The sequence below is a fragment of the Malaya genurostris genome, chromosome 3, assembly GCF_030247185.1.
Source record: "Malaya genurostris strain Urasoe2022 chromosome 3, Malgen_1.1, whole genome shotgun sequence".
NCBI lineage: Eukaryota > Metazoa > Arthropoda > Insecta > Diptera > Culicidae > Malaya > Malaya genurostris.
This window is the reverse complement of record NC_080572.1, coordinates 114,892,913-114,911,041: the sequence shown is the minus strand read 5'-3', so window position 1 is coordinate 114,911,041 and position 18,129 is coordinate 114,892,913. Positions and strand designations below refer to the sequence as shown.

General features: G+C 35.5%; 4 protein-coding genes across 5 annotated transcripts in view; 2 read left to right on the top strand and 2 right to left on the bottom strand.

Annotated features, from left to right (window-relative positions):
- Positions 1–628: 628 nt before the first annotated feature.
- Positions 629–1,648, top strand: LOC131436674 (viral IAP-associated factor homolog). The gene is made up of 2 exons (XM_058605532.1): positions 629–812; positions 876–1,648. The coding sequence occupies exons 1-2, from the start codon at positions 807–809 to the stop codon at positions 1,566–1,568; spliced, it is 699 nt and encodes a 232-aa protein (XP_058461515.1). The 5' UTR covers positions 629–806; the 3' UTR covers positions 1,569–1,648.
- A 777-nt stretch (positions 1,649–2,425) lies between these two features.
- Positions 2,426–6,098, bottom strand: LOC131436675 (cAMP-regulated phosphoprotein 19). Its single transcript, XM_058605533.1, has 3 exons — positions 5,898–6,098; positions 3,140–3,214; positions 2,426–3,077 (listed from the first exon to the last, which is right to left on the bottom strand). The coding sequence occupies exons 2-3, from the start codon at positions 3,203–3,205 to the stop codon at positions 2,769–2,771; spliced, it is 375 nt and encodes a 124-aa protein (XP_058461516.1). The 5' UTR covers positions 3,206–3,214; positions 5,898–6,098; the 3' UTR covers positions 2,426–2,768.
- Positions 6,099–7,239: 1,141 nt separating this feature from the next.
- LOC131435841 (tubulin polyglutamylase complex subunit 2) lies at positions 7,240–8,300 on the top strand. The gene is made up of 3 exons (XM_058604073.1): positions 7,240–7,364; positions 7,419–7,596; positions 7,653–8,300. The coding sequence occupies exons 1-3, from the start codon at positions 7,293–7,295 to the stop codon at positions 8,240–8,242; spliced, it is 840 nt and encodes a 279-aa protein (XP_058460056.1). The 5' UTR covers positions 7,240–7,292; the 3' UTR covers positions 8,243–8,300.
- Positions 8,243–18,129, bottom strand: part of LOC131435840 (anoctamin-4) — a 36,208-nt gene continuing 26,321 nt past the window's right edge. For both annotated transcript variants that reach the window (XM_058604071.1, XM_058604072.1), the window contains exons 9-13: positions 9,374–9,513; positions 9,107–9,312; positions 8,942–9,047; positions 8,512–8,880; positions 8,243–8,458 (exon numbers count right to left, since the gene is read on the bottom strand). In XM_058604071.1, the coding sequence (XP_058460054.1) occupies positions 8,340–8,458; positions 8,512–8,880; positions 8,942–9,047; positions 9,107–9,312; positions 9,374–9,513 (940 nt within the window). In that variant the 3' untranslated portion in view covers positions 8,243–8,339. The remainder of the gene's footprint in view (positions 8,459–8,511; positions 8,881–8,941; positions 9,048–9,106; positions 9,313–9,373; positions 9,514–18,129) is intronic.

The following is an 18,129-nucleotide window of genomic DNA, read 5'->3' as shown; positions in this document are numbered from 1 at the left end:
AAAATACAGCAGACAGTGTTTTGGGACATCAAGTGGAGATAATTTTCACAATTTGAGTGTCGCGATGAGTATTAAAACATCGCAGTGTTTGGGGCTCGAAACGCGAGGGGCTCAACGTAATCGGTATACTTTCAAATGGCTGGTGCTCACATACCGGTGTCAGATGGGTGATTATCTGAGTTATTAATCGATTACTCGATTGATCAATCGATATTACGACATCCATACTCTCACCTTTTATCAATCATCTTGACTGCACATGACACACCAGCAGGGATGTCAGGTTCACAGATTAATCTGTGTATCGAAGATTTTGAATTTTCTGCACAGATTTTGAAAATGACACAGATTTTCACAGATTTCTGAAAATGATCACAGATTTTCACAGATTCTGGAATAAATCACAGATTTTCACAGATTTTTGGAAATCGAACGCAGTTTAGCACAAGTAAAGAGTGGTAGAGGCAAAAGGTACAGAGCGTGTTGGTTGTGAGACCTTTTTTTTTGCTCACCAAATTGATTTTAAACGGCTATTGGGGTACGGAAAACGGTCACAGATTTTCACAGACTAGTTTTGGGTTTGATCACAGATTTTTGAAAAAATGACCTGGCATCCCTGCACACCAGAGGTACACCATCAGTGTACTGTTTTATCCATCGTGTTTTTGCGTGATTTATTTCGAGACAAATTCTTTGTTTATTAGTTAACTGTAAATCATTATTGTTGTAAAGATAAATAAGAAAACTTGAATTTATTCGAGATCTTCACATTTGGTCTTGTCATTCATAATAAAATCAGTAACATAATGCAGGTAAGTGCAGGTCTGTGATATAGTTACCATATATGGTATTTTAATTTCAATTACTTACTGTAGGACCCGAATGAAGACACTGAATGGAACGATGTTTTGCGAGCCAAAGGGATTATTCCACCAAAGAAAGAGAAAGAAATAACTGAAGATGATATAATTGGCATGATAGAAAACACTATTGAGCAGAAACAGAACGGCGACAAAGATCTAGCTAAACTCGCTTTAGACGAACTAGATGAACTGGAAGACTCAGAAGACGAAGCAGTACTACTGGAATACCGTAAAAAAAGAATAGCAGAAATGCAAGCGTTAGCCCAAAGGGCAAAATTCGGTTCCGTAGTTGAAATTTCTGGTCAAGATTATGTTGAGGAAGTGACAAAAGCTGGATCTGATATCTACGTTATATTGCATCTTTATAGCCGCGGTGTTCCATTTTGTGCATTAATCAATCAACATATGTCTCAGCTGGCAGTAGCATTCCCAGCCACAAAATTTGTCCGAGCCATAGCGACAACTTGTATTCCAAACTATCCCGAAAGAAATCTGCCTACAATTTTTATCTACTACGAAGGACAACTAAAAAAGCAGTTTGTGGGAGAAGTCGAACTCGGTGGCCCAAACCTAACATGTGAAGAGTTGGAGTACATGCTGGGACAGACAAAAGCAATCCAAACGAGCATCACGGACGATCCTCGAAAAGCTAAGGCCGTCAAAGATAAAATGTTTGCCGATCTTGCCGACAGTAATGATTGGTAAACGTTTTCCTCCAATAATTTGTTTGTTCATTTATTTTTGTAACGAAATAAAATGTTTATTTTATTTATTCTAATCTTGAATGCGGGATTATGGTTTAAACTTTAAAAACAAGGGAACAAGAAAGGAAAATTTTCCCATCAGAACAGTGAATATCATTAACAACCATGCACGAATCAATACGTAAACTGTATCACTGAAACTATCAGCTATTATCATATAGTTTGAATTGGTTCACGTCATTTGTAGTTGGATGTGTTTATTTTGATGTCAACTGCTGATGTTGATTTTAGAAATATCTAAAATGTTGTAACAATTGAATTCTACTTTACTAGTTATTCAATATACCAAAAATGTAGGGCAGTAGAGAGCGATTGACTGCATACTCCGAAATGGTCTTAAAGTGCTTCACTGTGCACTATAAAAAATTTATAGAAACTACAAATCCAGACAAAAATAGAACGAGTTTTTTAGATTTTTTTTTGTTCGTGGCACTGTATATCGAGTATTGAAATTTATACGGGAACCTTTTATTCCTCATTGTGCTTGGAAAAGTTCATGCAGAAATGTCAACGGGAAACAATTTAGGACAGATAGTAAGACGGAGCTTGTGATGTTCACTAAGCGATTAAAAAGTTTCTTTTTTATGGCATTTAAAATTAAAAAAAATATTCACATATACAATACAGGCTGTCAGAAACTCCTGTGCCTAAACTGGACGACGCAATGTTGCTCGAGAACGGGTACCATCTAACGACTATCCGCAAATGCCGATTACCGATCATCCAAGTGCAGTGAGTGATCGAAATGTACGCTTATGAAACGACTTCAAAGAAGTCATTAAAAGTAGTACCTCATAGTTCCTATACCTCTTGCCTCATCAATTGTTTTATTATATAATTATTTTTTTCACATAGACAATTTAATCAAGAACATTTTATGATAGAACGGAAACATTAATAACTAGAACATAAATCTAACCATACGCACATTACTATTCAGTTGAAAACATGACCAAATATTACTTGGGCACTCTTCTAATGGGAAAGCGATAAACTGATTTCGTCCCATTTTTCATGTATTGAAACTCACACAGCAGAATCAAGGAGATAATTACAAGCACAGTACCGACGATAATCCAGGGAACGTAAGGAGAAACGATAAATCAAAGTTGAATGAAAAAGGAGGGGACTGATCGCTTACTTAACTGCTTTGAAACTTATTGCAGGTTTGAATGATGGAGGTTTTCCTCACTGGCACAGTTTCCGGTGTCGGAATGGCCTCCCCGGTTGGAACTTTGTTGGCAAACACTTGCTTAATCCCACCGCCTTTCTGCTTAGCCATCTGATAGTCTCCGGAGTCGAAATACTTTTGACCCTTTTGAAGTCGTTTTTGCAGGAACGCCGAATGCCCGCCAAGTCCGCGGGGCCCTCCCAGACCCACGTTAGTGCCATACTTTGCCTTCAATTTGGCTTCCTCCTGCTTCTCGAGTTCGCTGACTGACTGTTGCTGCTGTTGAGTTTGAAAGAGCACAAATTGGTCCTATTGATTTGAGAAAAACTTAAAACCATTACCTCATCGGTCTGTTCGGTCGATGTCAACTCAACGTTCGTTTGTTCCGTGCCTTCTTCAGAGCTCATGATTCAAGCCTAAGAAAATATGATAATGGGGTTAATTTTCCTTGAAAAATTGAAGTAGACGAAGGATTTAGGTAGGTTTTTTTTTTCGAAAGAATGTTCGTTTTCTCTTGATCAATAATTTATTAGAAACGGGATCTCACTTTTTGAAACTTAGTGTTATGTAAACTCCGACAAATGACTACAGAGAAACAAAGTGTTGATAAGAATTTAATCATATGCTAACATGTGACATATTATGGTTTTAAACTGTAACTTTAGAAATAAAAATTAACATAAATTAACTAACGCTCTTTGGATCGCTGTCAGGAACCAAAGATTTTTGATCTTCAAGTCAACAAATAATGAGGTCAAACATAACTCCCTCATGTTAGCGAAATTAACTTTGCTTTAGCGCCGGCGAACGACCGTAACTATGTTAAAGCCGGGTATAAATAAACGACATAAAGGCACAAATCCCCGAAAATATGGGGAACGTGCCGTTATGAGCCAATTTATTCGGATACCTGAAACTATATAAATCGCAAGCAACAATTAGTTTTTTCGATCGAGACATCAAGCATGAAACATTATTCATATCCTTTGCCTAGTTTTACAAGGAAATTTTTTAACATTTGCGATTCAATGCAAATCCCTGGTACCCTGGTCTTACAAGCCAGTTGTCGTCGTATGTTCGAGTCCCGACTTGAAAGCATTCTTATGCCGTTTTCGTTTATTGATCAGAGCAGCCCGAAAGCTGACCCAGAGTCGCCCAAACAGCGTTTGATATGTTTGTTTTAACAACCTGAGGTCGCTCTAGATCGGACTTCAATCGCGTAGTTTCGCTCTGAAAATTTTCTCGGGTCGCACCACGCATCCAGCCGAGTTTGTTTATTTTTTCCTTTTTTTCATGAGTTGTTGTTTAGGGCGCGTACCACGTGTTCGTTTTACTCGGAGTCAGAGTAGCCCGCGTCTAGGTTCAAAAACGAAAACGGTATTAGCGTCAGTATGATCGTAGCACCAACCATGCAATGGGTTCTGTGCGGTATGAAACAGCTGCGAAGTCTGTTGAAACGGAAGGTCAAATTCCACAAAAGGAATGTAATACGAAGAATTTGCCTTTCGTGATGTTTATACATGGTGATTCCAGATATTTATGCATAATTTTTTTTAAAGAAATCCGTGCCTACCCATATCCACACGATCGCACTATTTCTGTACTTTTTGCTTTTCTCATATAGCTTTCTATATGAAAAAAAAAACAAAAAGTACGGAGATATTGCGACCGAGGCTAGTACTATTTTTATCTGTGTGCGTGCATGTATGAGTATGCGACAAATAATGTCACATATCATTCATTCCGGATCCAGAGATACAGGGTATGCAAAAATATGTATAAAACCTTTTTTAATCCACCTAGTGGTGTAATGATGCCTTTCTCATATTACTTATATTTTCAAAAATATCAGAAGATTCTGTGTAGAATTTTTTTTCAATCTTGAATAAAATAAGAAACTTTCTTTGGGTATAAACTAACATAACCTTTTTTAATTTGTAAACAGTTATGTCATGTTAATAAGAATTTTTCTTTATTTTGTACCATCGCACTTAATGACGGTTTAAAATTCTAAACACACTTTACTTACTCGTTTTAAACTTTTTGACCTACAAATTGAATCAGTTTTACTCCAAATCTAGAAGGATTTTACCCTTTTTTGCATCGTTGTTCTAAATGACGGTGTGAAATTCTATAGCAATCTATGGGACTACGAGATTTTTTATTTTATGAGTGACATTATTTGACACATACTAACACACATTCACATATATTACTAAGCTCGATTAACTGTGTCGAATGATATAGAACACTTTACCCAGGTTGCTGAAACAAACATATCAGAAGTTGTTTGGGCGGCTATCGGGATTAATATTTTGAAACTATGAAAAAAACTGTTGCAAAGAACCAGTCTGACAAACATTCCATTGGGAAATATTTTATCATGATACTTATTGCAACAAACATTTAAACTTTAAATAAACCAGTGAAAGAATAAAAGTTCATCTGTTTGACTCTAAATCCTACTATAGCTGTTGGAACACCCTTGACGGTTCGACTTAATCATAAACTATTGAGGTAGAGCCAAAGATGAACTCAGGATGACAATATCCCATACAATCCATTTAGTTTATTTTGGGTAAAGCTTCGTAGTACTCGTAAGGTTCCCAACACTTACGAATGAAATGCAATATTTATTATAATCATTAGATGTACACCACGACGGCACGCTATCTCGAATCTCGATAGAATACTAATATGAAATATTTTCCCATTTATTACCAAACGTAAGATGCAAATGCACGTTATTCCTATGCTTTCGCGATTTTTCATGGAAGTTATTGATTCCTACGATAAATGCACAAACAAAATTCGTTTGTGCTATTACTCAAGTAGAAACGATTCCATCTAGAACAAAAACAACGCGACTGTCAGGCTAATTCAACTGGAAAAAATCAATAATTTTTGACAAACTGCATGCATTGATGATAAATATAAGAACCTTCGCCGCTCACCAATTTCATTAGAACTGTATATGAAGGGCTTATTTGAATGCAATATTAGCCTAGAGCTTTTGTTCACATCATGTTGAAGACATTGCACAGGAGTTTGACCTTCGCAAATTCGAGCATTCATTAAAAGCTAGTAGTGAATACATACCTTTTGATCGTTAGGTACAGAAATCAATCCGGTTTAACAAGTTTACAGCAGTAAAAAAATAGAAAACTATCTCGAAGAATGACACTTTTAACCGAAATGATTTATTTTGCGCTGCTTTTCGCAAAGCGCTTTACTTTTTTTCTTTTCACCTTTTGACACCAACGAACAGCAATTTTACGATTGCTCAAATTGTTCATTCAGTGCTACCAGTTTCATTGTCACTTGTACAAAAATGAATACGCTTCAATAATTATTGAAAATTCGTTCCAAGAAGATTGGTCTCCATCACGAAATACCTAATCTCAATCAGTATTACCTGAATAAAATAGTTGTGTTTTCATTATCAACTACGTTACGGTTATTTTGTTTTAGTGATTAAGCACTGGGTATATAAATTCTAGTTAACGTGTTTAAAATTTCGATATATTTATTTTACTCTTACAAGTATTTCGATACTTAGTCATTCCTTCTTTGTTGTTGTAGTAGCATTTTTCCACAAAGTAGTATGAAATTTTTATAATGTGGAGGAATTATCCCGACGAACGATGAAATTGTAAGCATAAAACGGCGGTTAATAAAGATATAATTTTATTTGGGGAACAGAAGCAACATTCATCTCATCAGTCGAGTTAGCATATTTTTGTGCTCATTATTCGGTCTACAATAAACGGTTTGCATTTTAATCAGTCGATACATATTCGCTTCGGTCGCTTAAAGTGGTTTACCGATCTCAGTTGTTCAAGCTGTCGATGATATTTTTAATCAAAATAACGTTTCAGGAATATAAATAAATTATCATTTGTTTTACCACATCCAAAGCAGATCGAAATATTATAAACGTAATTTATCGTATTGTGAATAAGAACTGTTTTACAACAAAATGCAGTGGCATCAAGACATAGCATCCATATCAGGGCGATTAAGAAAGTAACAGCCCTTTTGGAGTTAAGTTTCAAGTAAGAGCGCAATGCAATATTGAATAAGTTATTCCGGCAACACTTTTCCGTTTACAAACAGAACATTCAACCAGCACCATAAAAATTTACCACAACTGAACGTTTTCAAGCAACTGTCGACATATGTGAATGACGGCGATCAACAAGTCGACAAAAAATTTAAATCTATTTCCGTTACATCGTCTGTTGAAATTTTATTTTTTAACAATATACTGCAACATAATAAATATATATATGCTAAAACATGTTTTCATGACTTGGAAAGAAATTTCCATTATAGCTACTACTACACCTGTTGTTGTAAATTAATGTCTGGAATCCAATATGCCCGACAACCATGACAACCAAGATTATATATCGATTAAATAAAAATCGAATATTTTCTTTCCACTGCATTATACCCCGCAATTCCTGTTTTGCTTTATTAGATATCAAGCAAATGAGTAATGTTAAGAATGTCGTGGATCTGGATGACATGTTCTACGAAAACTTGTCAATCGGACTTGCAAAGGTGCTAAGTGAGTTTCTGGTAGAATCTTATTACCCACGTTTTTATTGTTCGCAGAAATTTACAGACTGCATTCCTCGAATCACCAACGTGACTTGCGAGAAACGATTGCCATGTGAAAAGGCGCAGGTTACCGCATGGGAATCGAGACATAACATCTATTTGCCGGACGATATGAAGCGGTTCTATCTGTCCACGGATGGATTCAATTTCTATTGGAGCTATCAGTATTCACGTAAAATGGTAATCTTCATGTCAAATGTTTGAATGTTGATTATTTTTTAATTACAGCCAATGATATACGTCGCGTTGGACACATTCATATCCCACATCTGATACAAATCACTCTTGTACGCGATAATATTGATACTATCCTTAGTTCGAGTCCTAACACTGCCGTTACAATTCCGCCTATTATTCGTCAGTCAAATTACATCGATTCATCATCGGGTTATCTGAACAACTTGAATCTGAACTCAAGGAGTAAAATATTTGAGCTTAGTACCATCACGGATCTGGCGAAGGTTTGTTTGGTGTATGAAACCCCAGAATCGTCCAATCCGAAAATATTTCTACTCGAGATGGGATCATTCAAATGGCAGTTCCTAGCAGACACCTTCACTGAATATCTACGGATGAGCATTGCACATCTCGGTTTACCCTACTGGGAGCTGTGCTTTTCAAACTGTGGATTACCATCGTGGACCGAGCAGCTGTTTCTACTACTCGCACCGCATTTGTTGGAAAAGAATGAAAACCGTAGGCTCAAGAATATAATATATGTTAATGAAAATCCACCATACAATGTTCTCGATCCTGCTGTTTTCAGAACCAAATCTCGCTGTTCTAGGCAAAACCAGAAAAATAGAATAAACAACTAGTTTAGCAAAGTGCGAACAGTCACAATTATATTTCTCATTAATATCAAACAAAAACTAATCGGTCAACTATACAGTCGTTTATCTTTTATAACTACTGCTAGGTGACTTCCCACACGGTTGACTCTAAAGATTGTCGAGGGCGGTTGGAAACTTCTACATGTGCATCAAGACCATCGCTTAGACGGCTTAATCTTCTAGCCCAGCTTCCTCGCATACCTGCGTAATGATATCAATAGATCAAAATATTATGCAATTCTGAAAAGGCTTACCTTGGCGACTATTGTTACTTTGTTCTCGAAGAACATGTAAAATTTCTTCGTAATCAGTCTCACGAGATTTCTTCAATCCGTGCTGATATTTGGCCTCTTTGGCGAGCATTTGCTCTCGTTGAATTTGTGTTTTAACCTCGACCGGAATGTCCGGAATGATGAACTGCATAATTCCTGTTAGAACAAATACAATGTGCTCAAAAATAACCACAAACGCGAGCCTAGCTGCAAATACGTGCCAGTAATGGGGGCTCAAACCGTACTGTTCGTGGTCTGTGGGACTGTTCCGATATCCCCGATACATACACGTGTCTGGATCGGATTCGGTTTTGGTTCCCCATTCCTCCTTGTAGTCGGATGTATTGAAAACTAACAAAACAAAGTCATAAAGTTATTACTGGTAAGGCGTGATATAATAAGACCAATTTACCTGAAAGCGAATGTTCGATATAGCCATGTAACGAGAACTGAGTTGAGTAAACGTACTTATAAACCATACGTGGAATGAAATCGCTTGTATAGGCGATAACGAACGCCTGCCGAATAAGAGCTATTAGAAAAATTGAGCATACTTATTTAAAACATCGTATCTTACATTTGACACTACGGCCGTATAAGTTATAATTTTCAATATTCCGTACCAAGCACCGATGTCTTCGACTCGTTCTGCCAGAGGCCTTCTTGACTGGGTCACCATCTTGTATGCATCCAGTCTTATCTCAGCGATATTATTCAGAAGTGCAAACAATGGGGCCAATGGAAACGCGGCAACGAATAGAGTTACGAATCCATATTGAACGACTGAATGAATATTTACTATGTGGTTATTCAGGCGCTTGAGTTTAGTCACTTAAAATCTTACTCATTTCAAGATATTCATCGAACAATGCCAATCTTCCTGGATCCTGCAGATGATAATCCTGCTCCCATGCCATGTGCAGATGAGTTTCATCTTTAGTTTGTTGTTTATGCTTTCGTTGGCGCCACCAGTTGTAAAATGCTCTAAGAACAAATACAAACATATAAAGATATATTCATTTTGAGAAAAGTTAGTAAGTCCCGAAAACTCTCAATTTCAGTATATAAAGGATGTATTTTTTTTCATCTCACATTAAAAAGACGATAAGAAAAACAAGTCGACTAGAGTTCGATCACGGAACCTCTACACGAAGATACTGACGAAGTTTGAATGTGGTGGATGATAAAACCTACATCGACAGATTTTAAACAGCTTTCTGCACAATAATATTATACGGCAACTGGAAGAAGAAAGCTGAAAGATATTTTTAAACACAACGTTCATGCCCTAGGGCATGAACCCTCGCAACACACCCGAGGTCTACCGAATTGAAAAATATTGGGCCATAGTTAAGTGGAACCTCGAGCAGACAAGAAAAACAGTTGTCAGCGAGATGCAGATTAAGACAAACTGGCTGTTCACAGGGAAGAATGAAGGATAAGAAGAGGAATTGTTGATTCTTTATCTACTTTCCCGAAGTATGACGACTCATAATTCTCTTCGATAGGTGCCTCGAAGCTGGATATTGGGGTAGGTATGAGGTCTAGGATTCGCTAGCGATACGACCATAATAATCGATGGAAGTAGGATTGAAAAAGTTGGTTTTCATCACAAAGTGCAAAAGGTCGACTTCATAAGCCAGTCCATATGAAGACGACAAAGGTTTCACTACTCCCACACAGAATCACAATTTTAAAGCCGCATTTTTTATATTTTCCACTAAAATGAGAAAAAGCTAATTTCCGAAAAATTTTGACGGGAGCAAAAATTTCTTACGTCCGACGCGACCGCCTACTGCGATTGTTCTTATTGTGTATGAAATTGAATTTTGAACTGAAATTGAGAAAGAATCTGGCGATAAATTGTGAAACTCAGTTCGCTTTCACATCTCATCCAAGTCAGTCGATATAACAAAACCGTTTACGTTCGGGACGGAAGAATCCAAGTACAGTATTGTGTAGTGAACAATAGAATTACCTCGAAATGAGTGAACCAAACAAACAAAAGCTACCGCCGGTACGAAAGAATACAATTATTGTTGACATCAGGCAGTGCAAAATTCGACCTTCGATACGAGAAGGTTTGCTTAAGGAGCAAATGCATCTTGACATTAAACGTGTACATTTACTTCAATGCAATAAGACAAATAATATTGTTTACATCCAATTTTATAAAGAGTTGGATGCAATTCAATTCGCAAAAGACAATAACAATGTGCACAATGTGGAGCACGAGAACATTAAGTACAACATTCCAGTATACACCCAAACCTCCATTTACGAACCTTATATATGTATGTATGTATGCTTACACACTCACTCGTTTGCGTTTATGTGTATATATTTATACATATAAATGATCGCTTTTACTTCACCAATATTTATATGTATTAGGAAATACAAATATTTGCACACATGCGTACGTATATTAATACATATATACATATATAAGTTACGTAAATGGAGGTTTGGGTGTATATGGAAGATAGTATTATAGAAGTGCGTGTGCATGATCTTCTCTTAAGCGTCACCGATTCTTATATTCGCAAATCTATGTCCCAATACGGAGAGGTTCTCTCTATCGAAAAAGAAAAGTGTAAGAATTTTTCCCCGGTATTCTAAATGGCGTACGTTTATTACGCATACACTTGAAGAGGCCTATACCTTCATATGTGATTTTCGGTCAAGATACAAGAATTCCGTGCAAATCGCTTGTTACCTATGACAATCAGATGGCCACATGTCAATATTGCCAAAAAGCTGTTCACTACGGTAAGCCATGTGATAAACTGGACAAGGAGACAACAACACCAAAGGACAACGGTGCTTCCTTCACACAAACCCCAAGCAACCCCAGTACACCTGTGACAGCCGCCAACAACAATGAAGCATCCTCTTCAACGAAACCATCAGTATCCTCTATAGAACAAAGTACACCGGCTGCAGTTAGCAACTTACCCTCCAACCAACCAGCAACTGCAACCAATATACAACAAGGTGCATCTACAGCAAAGTCAAACAAAGTCTTGGCATTACATTCCTTTGGTGGAATTTGGCCTTTCTGTTTCAACAGACTTCGCAGCCGATTCTTAGTGTACAGAATCATTGCATGGCTAGTACTATGGATCCTACTGACACTAAGAATCCTTCCAGGTCGGGTCTACAGCAACTAGCAACGAGACGAACTACGAAGTGCCCCTCAATCCTCGCAGGAGGGAAATGGAAGCTCCTCTCCCCCTAGAAAAAGGATGACAACGAGATCCAACTAAAAAAAAAAAAAATTATTTAAAAAATCGGGTCAATCGGCCACGTAAAGCTTGTACGCAAATAGGCATGAATAAAAAATATCTTTTAAATAAAAAAACCAACGAACATAGATTATGTAGCATAATTCGTAAACGATAGCCGATTTGTAGCAGTAGAACGCTTTGGCATAAATCTAAGTTTATTGTGTATTATTGTCTATTATTGTAAAATCAACAGACACATTGTAGTCCTAATGATAGTTTCTAATATTAAGTAAAAAAATTGCTTGAATTGTTTTCCGTGAAAGATTGAAGTCAAATCCAGATGATACACGATTGAACGATCTTTGCAAGTCTATAACGGCACCGTTTGTTCCATAGTTGGTGCGACGTAGAGGTAGTCGAAGAAAGGCGTTGTTACGGAGAGCACTGGGACGAACATTGATATTAACCTCACGGAGCAAAGCGGGGCAGTCAATCCAATCATTCAAAATACCAGGCTATCATCAAAGCACGTGACAGCTCTCGTCGTACTTGTAGTGTGTCAAGACCAATCAGCAATCCGCGACTTTCATAGCTCGGCAGTTGATGTGGATTATTCCAAGGTAATCGTCGAAGAACAAAACGTACGAATCTACGTTGTATAGATTCTATTCTATGAGCTCCATTGAGGTAAAGAGGGTTCCAGACTACTGAGCAATATTCCAAAGTAGAACGAACGAATGTACAGTATAGAGTCTTCAGGCAATAAATATCATTGAAGTGCTAAGCCATTCTAAATATGAATCCCAAACAGCGTGAAGCTTTTGCAACAATGTAGTTAATGTGCTGTTTGAATGAAAACTGCTCATCGAGAAAGTCACCAAGATCTTTGACGCATGTCGATCTACTAATCATGAATCCTTCAAGATTATATTCGAATTTGAACGGTAACTTTTTCCTTGTGAACGTAATGATTGAGCACTTTTCGGGATTCACTATCATATGATTGGTTTTGCACCAATTCGCAAAGATTTCCAATTGCCGTTGAAGGAATGATAACTCCCCTGTGGAATTCCAGACGTTGCAACAAATTCTTCGGAAACACAATCATCAATTTTGATAGTAAGACGTCGATTGCTGAGATTGTATCCATTGTATCCATTGAATGACGTTTGCACCAAAGCCGAGTCGATTTAATTTGACAATTGTGATGTCATGATTGATTTTATCGAAAGCAGAAGAAAGATCTGTATATATATATATATATATATATATATATATATATATATATATATATATATATATATATATATATATATATATATATATATATATATATATATATATATATATATATATATATATATATATATATATATATATATATATATATATATATATATATATATATATATATATATATATATATATATATATATATATATATATATATATATATATATATATATATATGAACGGCTGAAAGCAAAAGTCGGATAAGTGCAACTTAGTTTGGAAAACCCGTTTAAGTATTTTTGAATGCAAAAACCGGATAAAAACATTGAGCGCAAAAGTCGGACACGGACTTTGAAATGCAAAAGTCGTTTAAAAACATTTTTATTGCAAGAACCGGACAAAAATACTTTGAATGCAAAAACCGGACAAAAACTTAACCGGTTCTTCCAAAACAAATGTATTTATCCGGTTTTTGCATTCAAAGTTATTTTCTGCCAACTGTCGCTGCGGGATAAAGCATGGGTCGCTAGTTTGCTACGGGTGGCGTGATATGTAAGGACATTTTCATTGAGTCTCGTCTTGTTCCGCAGGGAAAATCGAATGTGATTTGATAATTATGTCAACTCTACTTTATAAATTTTAATGGAAACTCTTTGCAATAAGCTATTAGAGATGAATCATTAATGTATAAAACTCTTGGTACGAAGATGAAACATGAAATATAGTTTGGTAAACTTAGTTCGTATCTGTTTTCATCACGACGGATTTTCCATAATGAATGGAGCTAATATACTTTATTAATGACTCGTAGCTACGATGCATTCATGTTCACTAAATTTATAATGTTTTCGCCAATTAACAAACAAACATGTATTAGGGATTACTGAAAAAAAAAATGAGAACATAGTTGTGTTTCTTTTGATAGGGTCAATCCTCCTGTTAATCTTCTGTGCAGTCAAGTATGCATATTAGTGGTTTCAATTCGAGGAACATCATAGTTGTATCAGTTCTATTGTGAATATTACAACAGATTTGAAATTTTTATTCAAACGATATTAGAGTGAAATGTTCAACATCTTCTATTCATTCAATTCATTCAAACCATCAGTTGGAGTAGGATTCATTATCTCTGCACAAAAAAAGAAACTTATACGATATGTAAGTCAACAGTAATATGAAATGGACATCAATTTGATTGACAAACATAATCGATATAAAACTAAATACGAATGCATTGATTTTAAATGAATGAAACTTTGTTTTTCAACGCTCAGGTTTGCTTTTTGGGTAAAAAGAAAAATAAAAAACTGTAAAGTAACTTTGAATTTAATATCCTTTTTTGTGCATGAAAATAAGCGTAATTATACAAAATATGTATATTCATGTGTGCATGGCATTAACTCAGAGGATAGAGTAAAAATCAGAAGGATTGATTCGAATATTATCTTTACTAAAACACATGTATTTCGAATATTTATTTGTCTCAAATTTTGCATAATCATTATCCTTGCCCCATTACCCTTGTAAAATTTGCATTATTAGCTCGTAATATTCAACCATAAATATTGTAGCCATAAACTTTTAGTTAAAAACGGAGGGAGAGCTTGAACTTCATTAGACTAATCCGAACACAAAAACTGCTTTTCGAAAAGTACATTCAATTGTTAGATTCAAAAAATCTGGAATGAAATGCGAACACAAGCTGAGATCATATTCATTCATGTGAAAAAGCGAAAAGATTTTTTTAATATTATATTATAGGGCCAATTGCATTCCTGCAAATACAGGGTGGGCCATTTAAAGTGGAAGCATCGGGTAACCCGGTATGACGCTTCCAACGCGATATGTCATCAGTCGATGTGACAATTCTGTCGATCTGACGACTGATGACCTACCGCGTTGGAAGAGTCATTCCAAGATAATTTTACCATTGAACAATACACATCAAAAGAACGCGCTGAAATTGGTCAGCTTTGCATGCAAAACGAGACCAACTTTTGGAAAAATCATCATGTCAGAGGCACATTTCACTTTTAATATATGCTTTAAAAAGCAAAATTGTCGGTTCTATGCAACTGAGAACCCTCAATTAATTGAGGAGCAGTCTCTATACGATCAAAAAGTTACAGTTTGGTGTGATGTTTTTTTCATAGACGCTGATAGAGCAACGTAAAATGTCAATGGTGATCATTATTGTGCCATGATAAATGATTTTGTGATACCCACTATTCGTCAAAACGGTTTGAATGGCTACTGGTTTCAACAGGATGGTGCAACATGCCATACAGTTTGACTAACAATCGATTTGTTATCAACATTGTTTCCCGTACGAGTCATATCGCAAAACGATGATTTTGACTGGCCTCGATTTGACGCCACAAGACTTTTTTGTGGGGTCTTTTTGAAATCCAAGGTATACGCTAATAAGTTATGAAGCATAGCAGAACTCAAAGTCGACATACGACGTGAAATCGCCGCCATATCGACCGATACATTGGTCAAAACGATGGAAAACGCCGAAAAAAAGGTATATTTTGTACTCAAGACCAAAGGTATCATTTTCAAAAAATGTATGTAACATATCTCCTTCAACAAAAAATATTATAATCTAAATGAAAATTAAATTAACAAATCCTTCCTCTATAAATGGCCTACTCTGTACAATAATGACAAGTCCAATCACCTTTCAAACGTCTTCAATTGGCCTAATCACAATCTAAATTATATCAACCCTTTTGAGACGATTTTAGAATGTTATTCACTCAACAAAACTCGTCGTTACAGAAGATTTGAGGTTGTATATTCGACACATGCTGGCTAAACACTTGTTATACTCATTATTAGCTGAGGACGGGTATAGCGTGCAGCGATGTCAGATCTACGGAAATCTCTGTAGATCTACGGATTCGAACATTTTCTACGGATATACGGATCCGTAGACAAAATCTACGGAAATTGGATTTTTTCTACGGAAATCTACGGAAATTAAAATTTATCATCAAAGTAGAACTACGGAAATTAGTTTTACCTGTCGAGCAAAAAAAAAAGCTTTTCACCGCGAGAGCTTCCGAGAAAAATGCCAATCTACGGAAATCACACTACCACTATCTAGCATCGCTGATAGCGTGATGGGTGAGTCGATGCCTTTCACGCAGCCTACTTGGGTTCGATGCTCTGAAAATGAAAGCTGAAAGTCAATTCAATTCTCCCTTTTTTTCGGGCTTGAAATTTATTTGGTGTCACAACAGCGACCATGAAATGTTCCTTAATGCAAATTACGCTTAATCTAAAATGTGATAAATGCTTTTATACCGAGTCATCTCATTTGTTTACTCGCTTTATTTTTTAGCTGAAAGTCGAGTTTCAATCAACAAATTGTGATAAAATCGAATTAAACATCTTTGCTTCGACTCTAAGAAACAGTATTTCAGAAAAAATGGCTTGAGAATTGAGCAATACTGCTGTTTTAGCAACGCGAAAACTCGTTGCGAATGATCCTATTTCCATTCAATCCCTTTGAGCCAGTAGCTCGAACAAAGACAGCAGATCTTACTTCAAGCAATGATTTTAGTATATGAGAAGAGTACTGGAGCTAAGTTGAACAGGGGTACCGTTACCCTATATTGGCCTTATTATTCGAAACAGAAAACTCAAACACTCGATTCACAATCAAAGGATTGCATGTTATGAATAAATTAAATGAATAGAAGAGCCGACATGAATATAGCATTGTTATCATATATCTATGAAAAGGTTTAAAATATGTTGCACATTTCACTCTAATATCGTTTGAATAAAAATTTCAAATCTGTTGTAATATTCACAATAGAACTGATACAACTATGATGTTCTCCGAATTGAAACCACTAATATGCATACTTGACTGCACAGAAGATTAACAGGAGGATTGACCCTATCAAAAGAAACACAACTATGTTCTCATTTTTTTTCAGTAATCCCTAATACATGTTTGTTTGTTAATTGGCGAAAACATTATAAATTTAGTGAACATGAATGCATCGTAGCTACGAGTCATTAATAAAGTATATTAGCTCCATTCATTATGGAAAATCCGTCGTGATGAAAACAGATACGAACTAAGTTTACCAAACTATATTTCATGTTTCATCTTCGTACCAAGAGTTTTATACATTAATGATTCATCTCTAATAACTTATTGCAAAGAGTTTCCATTAAAATTTATAAAGTAGAGTTGACATAATTATCAAATCACATTCGATTTTCCCTGCGGAACAAGACGAGACTCAATGAAAATGTTCTTACATATCACGCCACCCGTAGCAAACTAGCGACCCATGCTTTATCCCGCAGCGACAGTTGGCAGAAAATAACTTTGAATGCAAAAACCGGATAAATACATTTGTTTTGGAAGAACCGGTTAAGTTTTTGTCCGGTTTTTGCATTCAAAGTATTTTTGTCCGGTTCTTGCAATAAAAATGTTTTTAAACGACTTTTGCATTTCAAAGTCCGTGTCCGACTTTTGCGCTCAATGTTTTTATCCGGTTTTTGCATTCAAAAATACTTAAACGGGTTTTCCAAACTAAGTTGCACTTATCCGACTTTTGCTTTCAGCCGTTCATATATATATATATATATATATATATATATATATATATATATATATATATATATATATATATATATATATATATATATATATATATATATATATATATATATATATATATATATATATATATATATATATATATATATATATATATATATATATATATATATATATATATATATATATATATATATATATATATATATACACGGAACGACCGAAATTAGCTCTGCGCCTAATTCGTATTACTGTTTTTGAATTAGTTGATTTTAACAACAAAATTTCCAAAATAACTATAAAATTAGTTAAAATTGAGAATTTACTTTGCTGAAAAAACTCTTATTTTTAGAGAATGTGTTTAGTTGGTGAATATCCTGGACACAAACCAGCAATATTTCAATCCAACACGAAATTCTCATTGACAACTAATTTTGTTATTAAAATCAGAAAATTTGTTTCTACTTATCTATCACCATCATTACTGAAGGACAGCACAAAGAAAACAAAACTGAAATGGGTATTATTAACAAGTTTATTAGTCAAAAG

Excerpts from the sequence above, each read along its gene's own strand:
- LOC131436675 (XM_058605533.1), bottom strand. The coding sequence starts at position 3,205 with ATGAGCTCTGAAGAAGGCACGGAACAAACGAACGTTGAGTTGACATCG. Across the intron at positions 3,078-3,139 it reads CGACCGAACAGACCGATGAG|CAGCAACAGTCAGTCAGCGA; the intron begins GTAATGGTTTTA and ends CAAACTCAACAG.
- LOC131435841 (XM_058604073.1), top strand. The coding sequence starts at position 7,293 with ATGAGTAATGTTAAGAATGTCGTGGATCTGGATGACATGTTCTACGAA. Across the intron at positions 7,365-7,418 it reads TGTCAATCGGACTTGCAAAG|AAATTTACAGACTGCATTCC; the intron begins GTGCTAAGTGAG and ends TATTGTTCGCAG. Across the intron at positions 7,597-7,652 it reads TTGGAGCTATCAGTATTCAC|CCAATGATATACGTCGCGTT; the intron begins GTAAAATGGTAA and ends TTTTAATTACAG.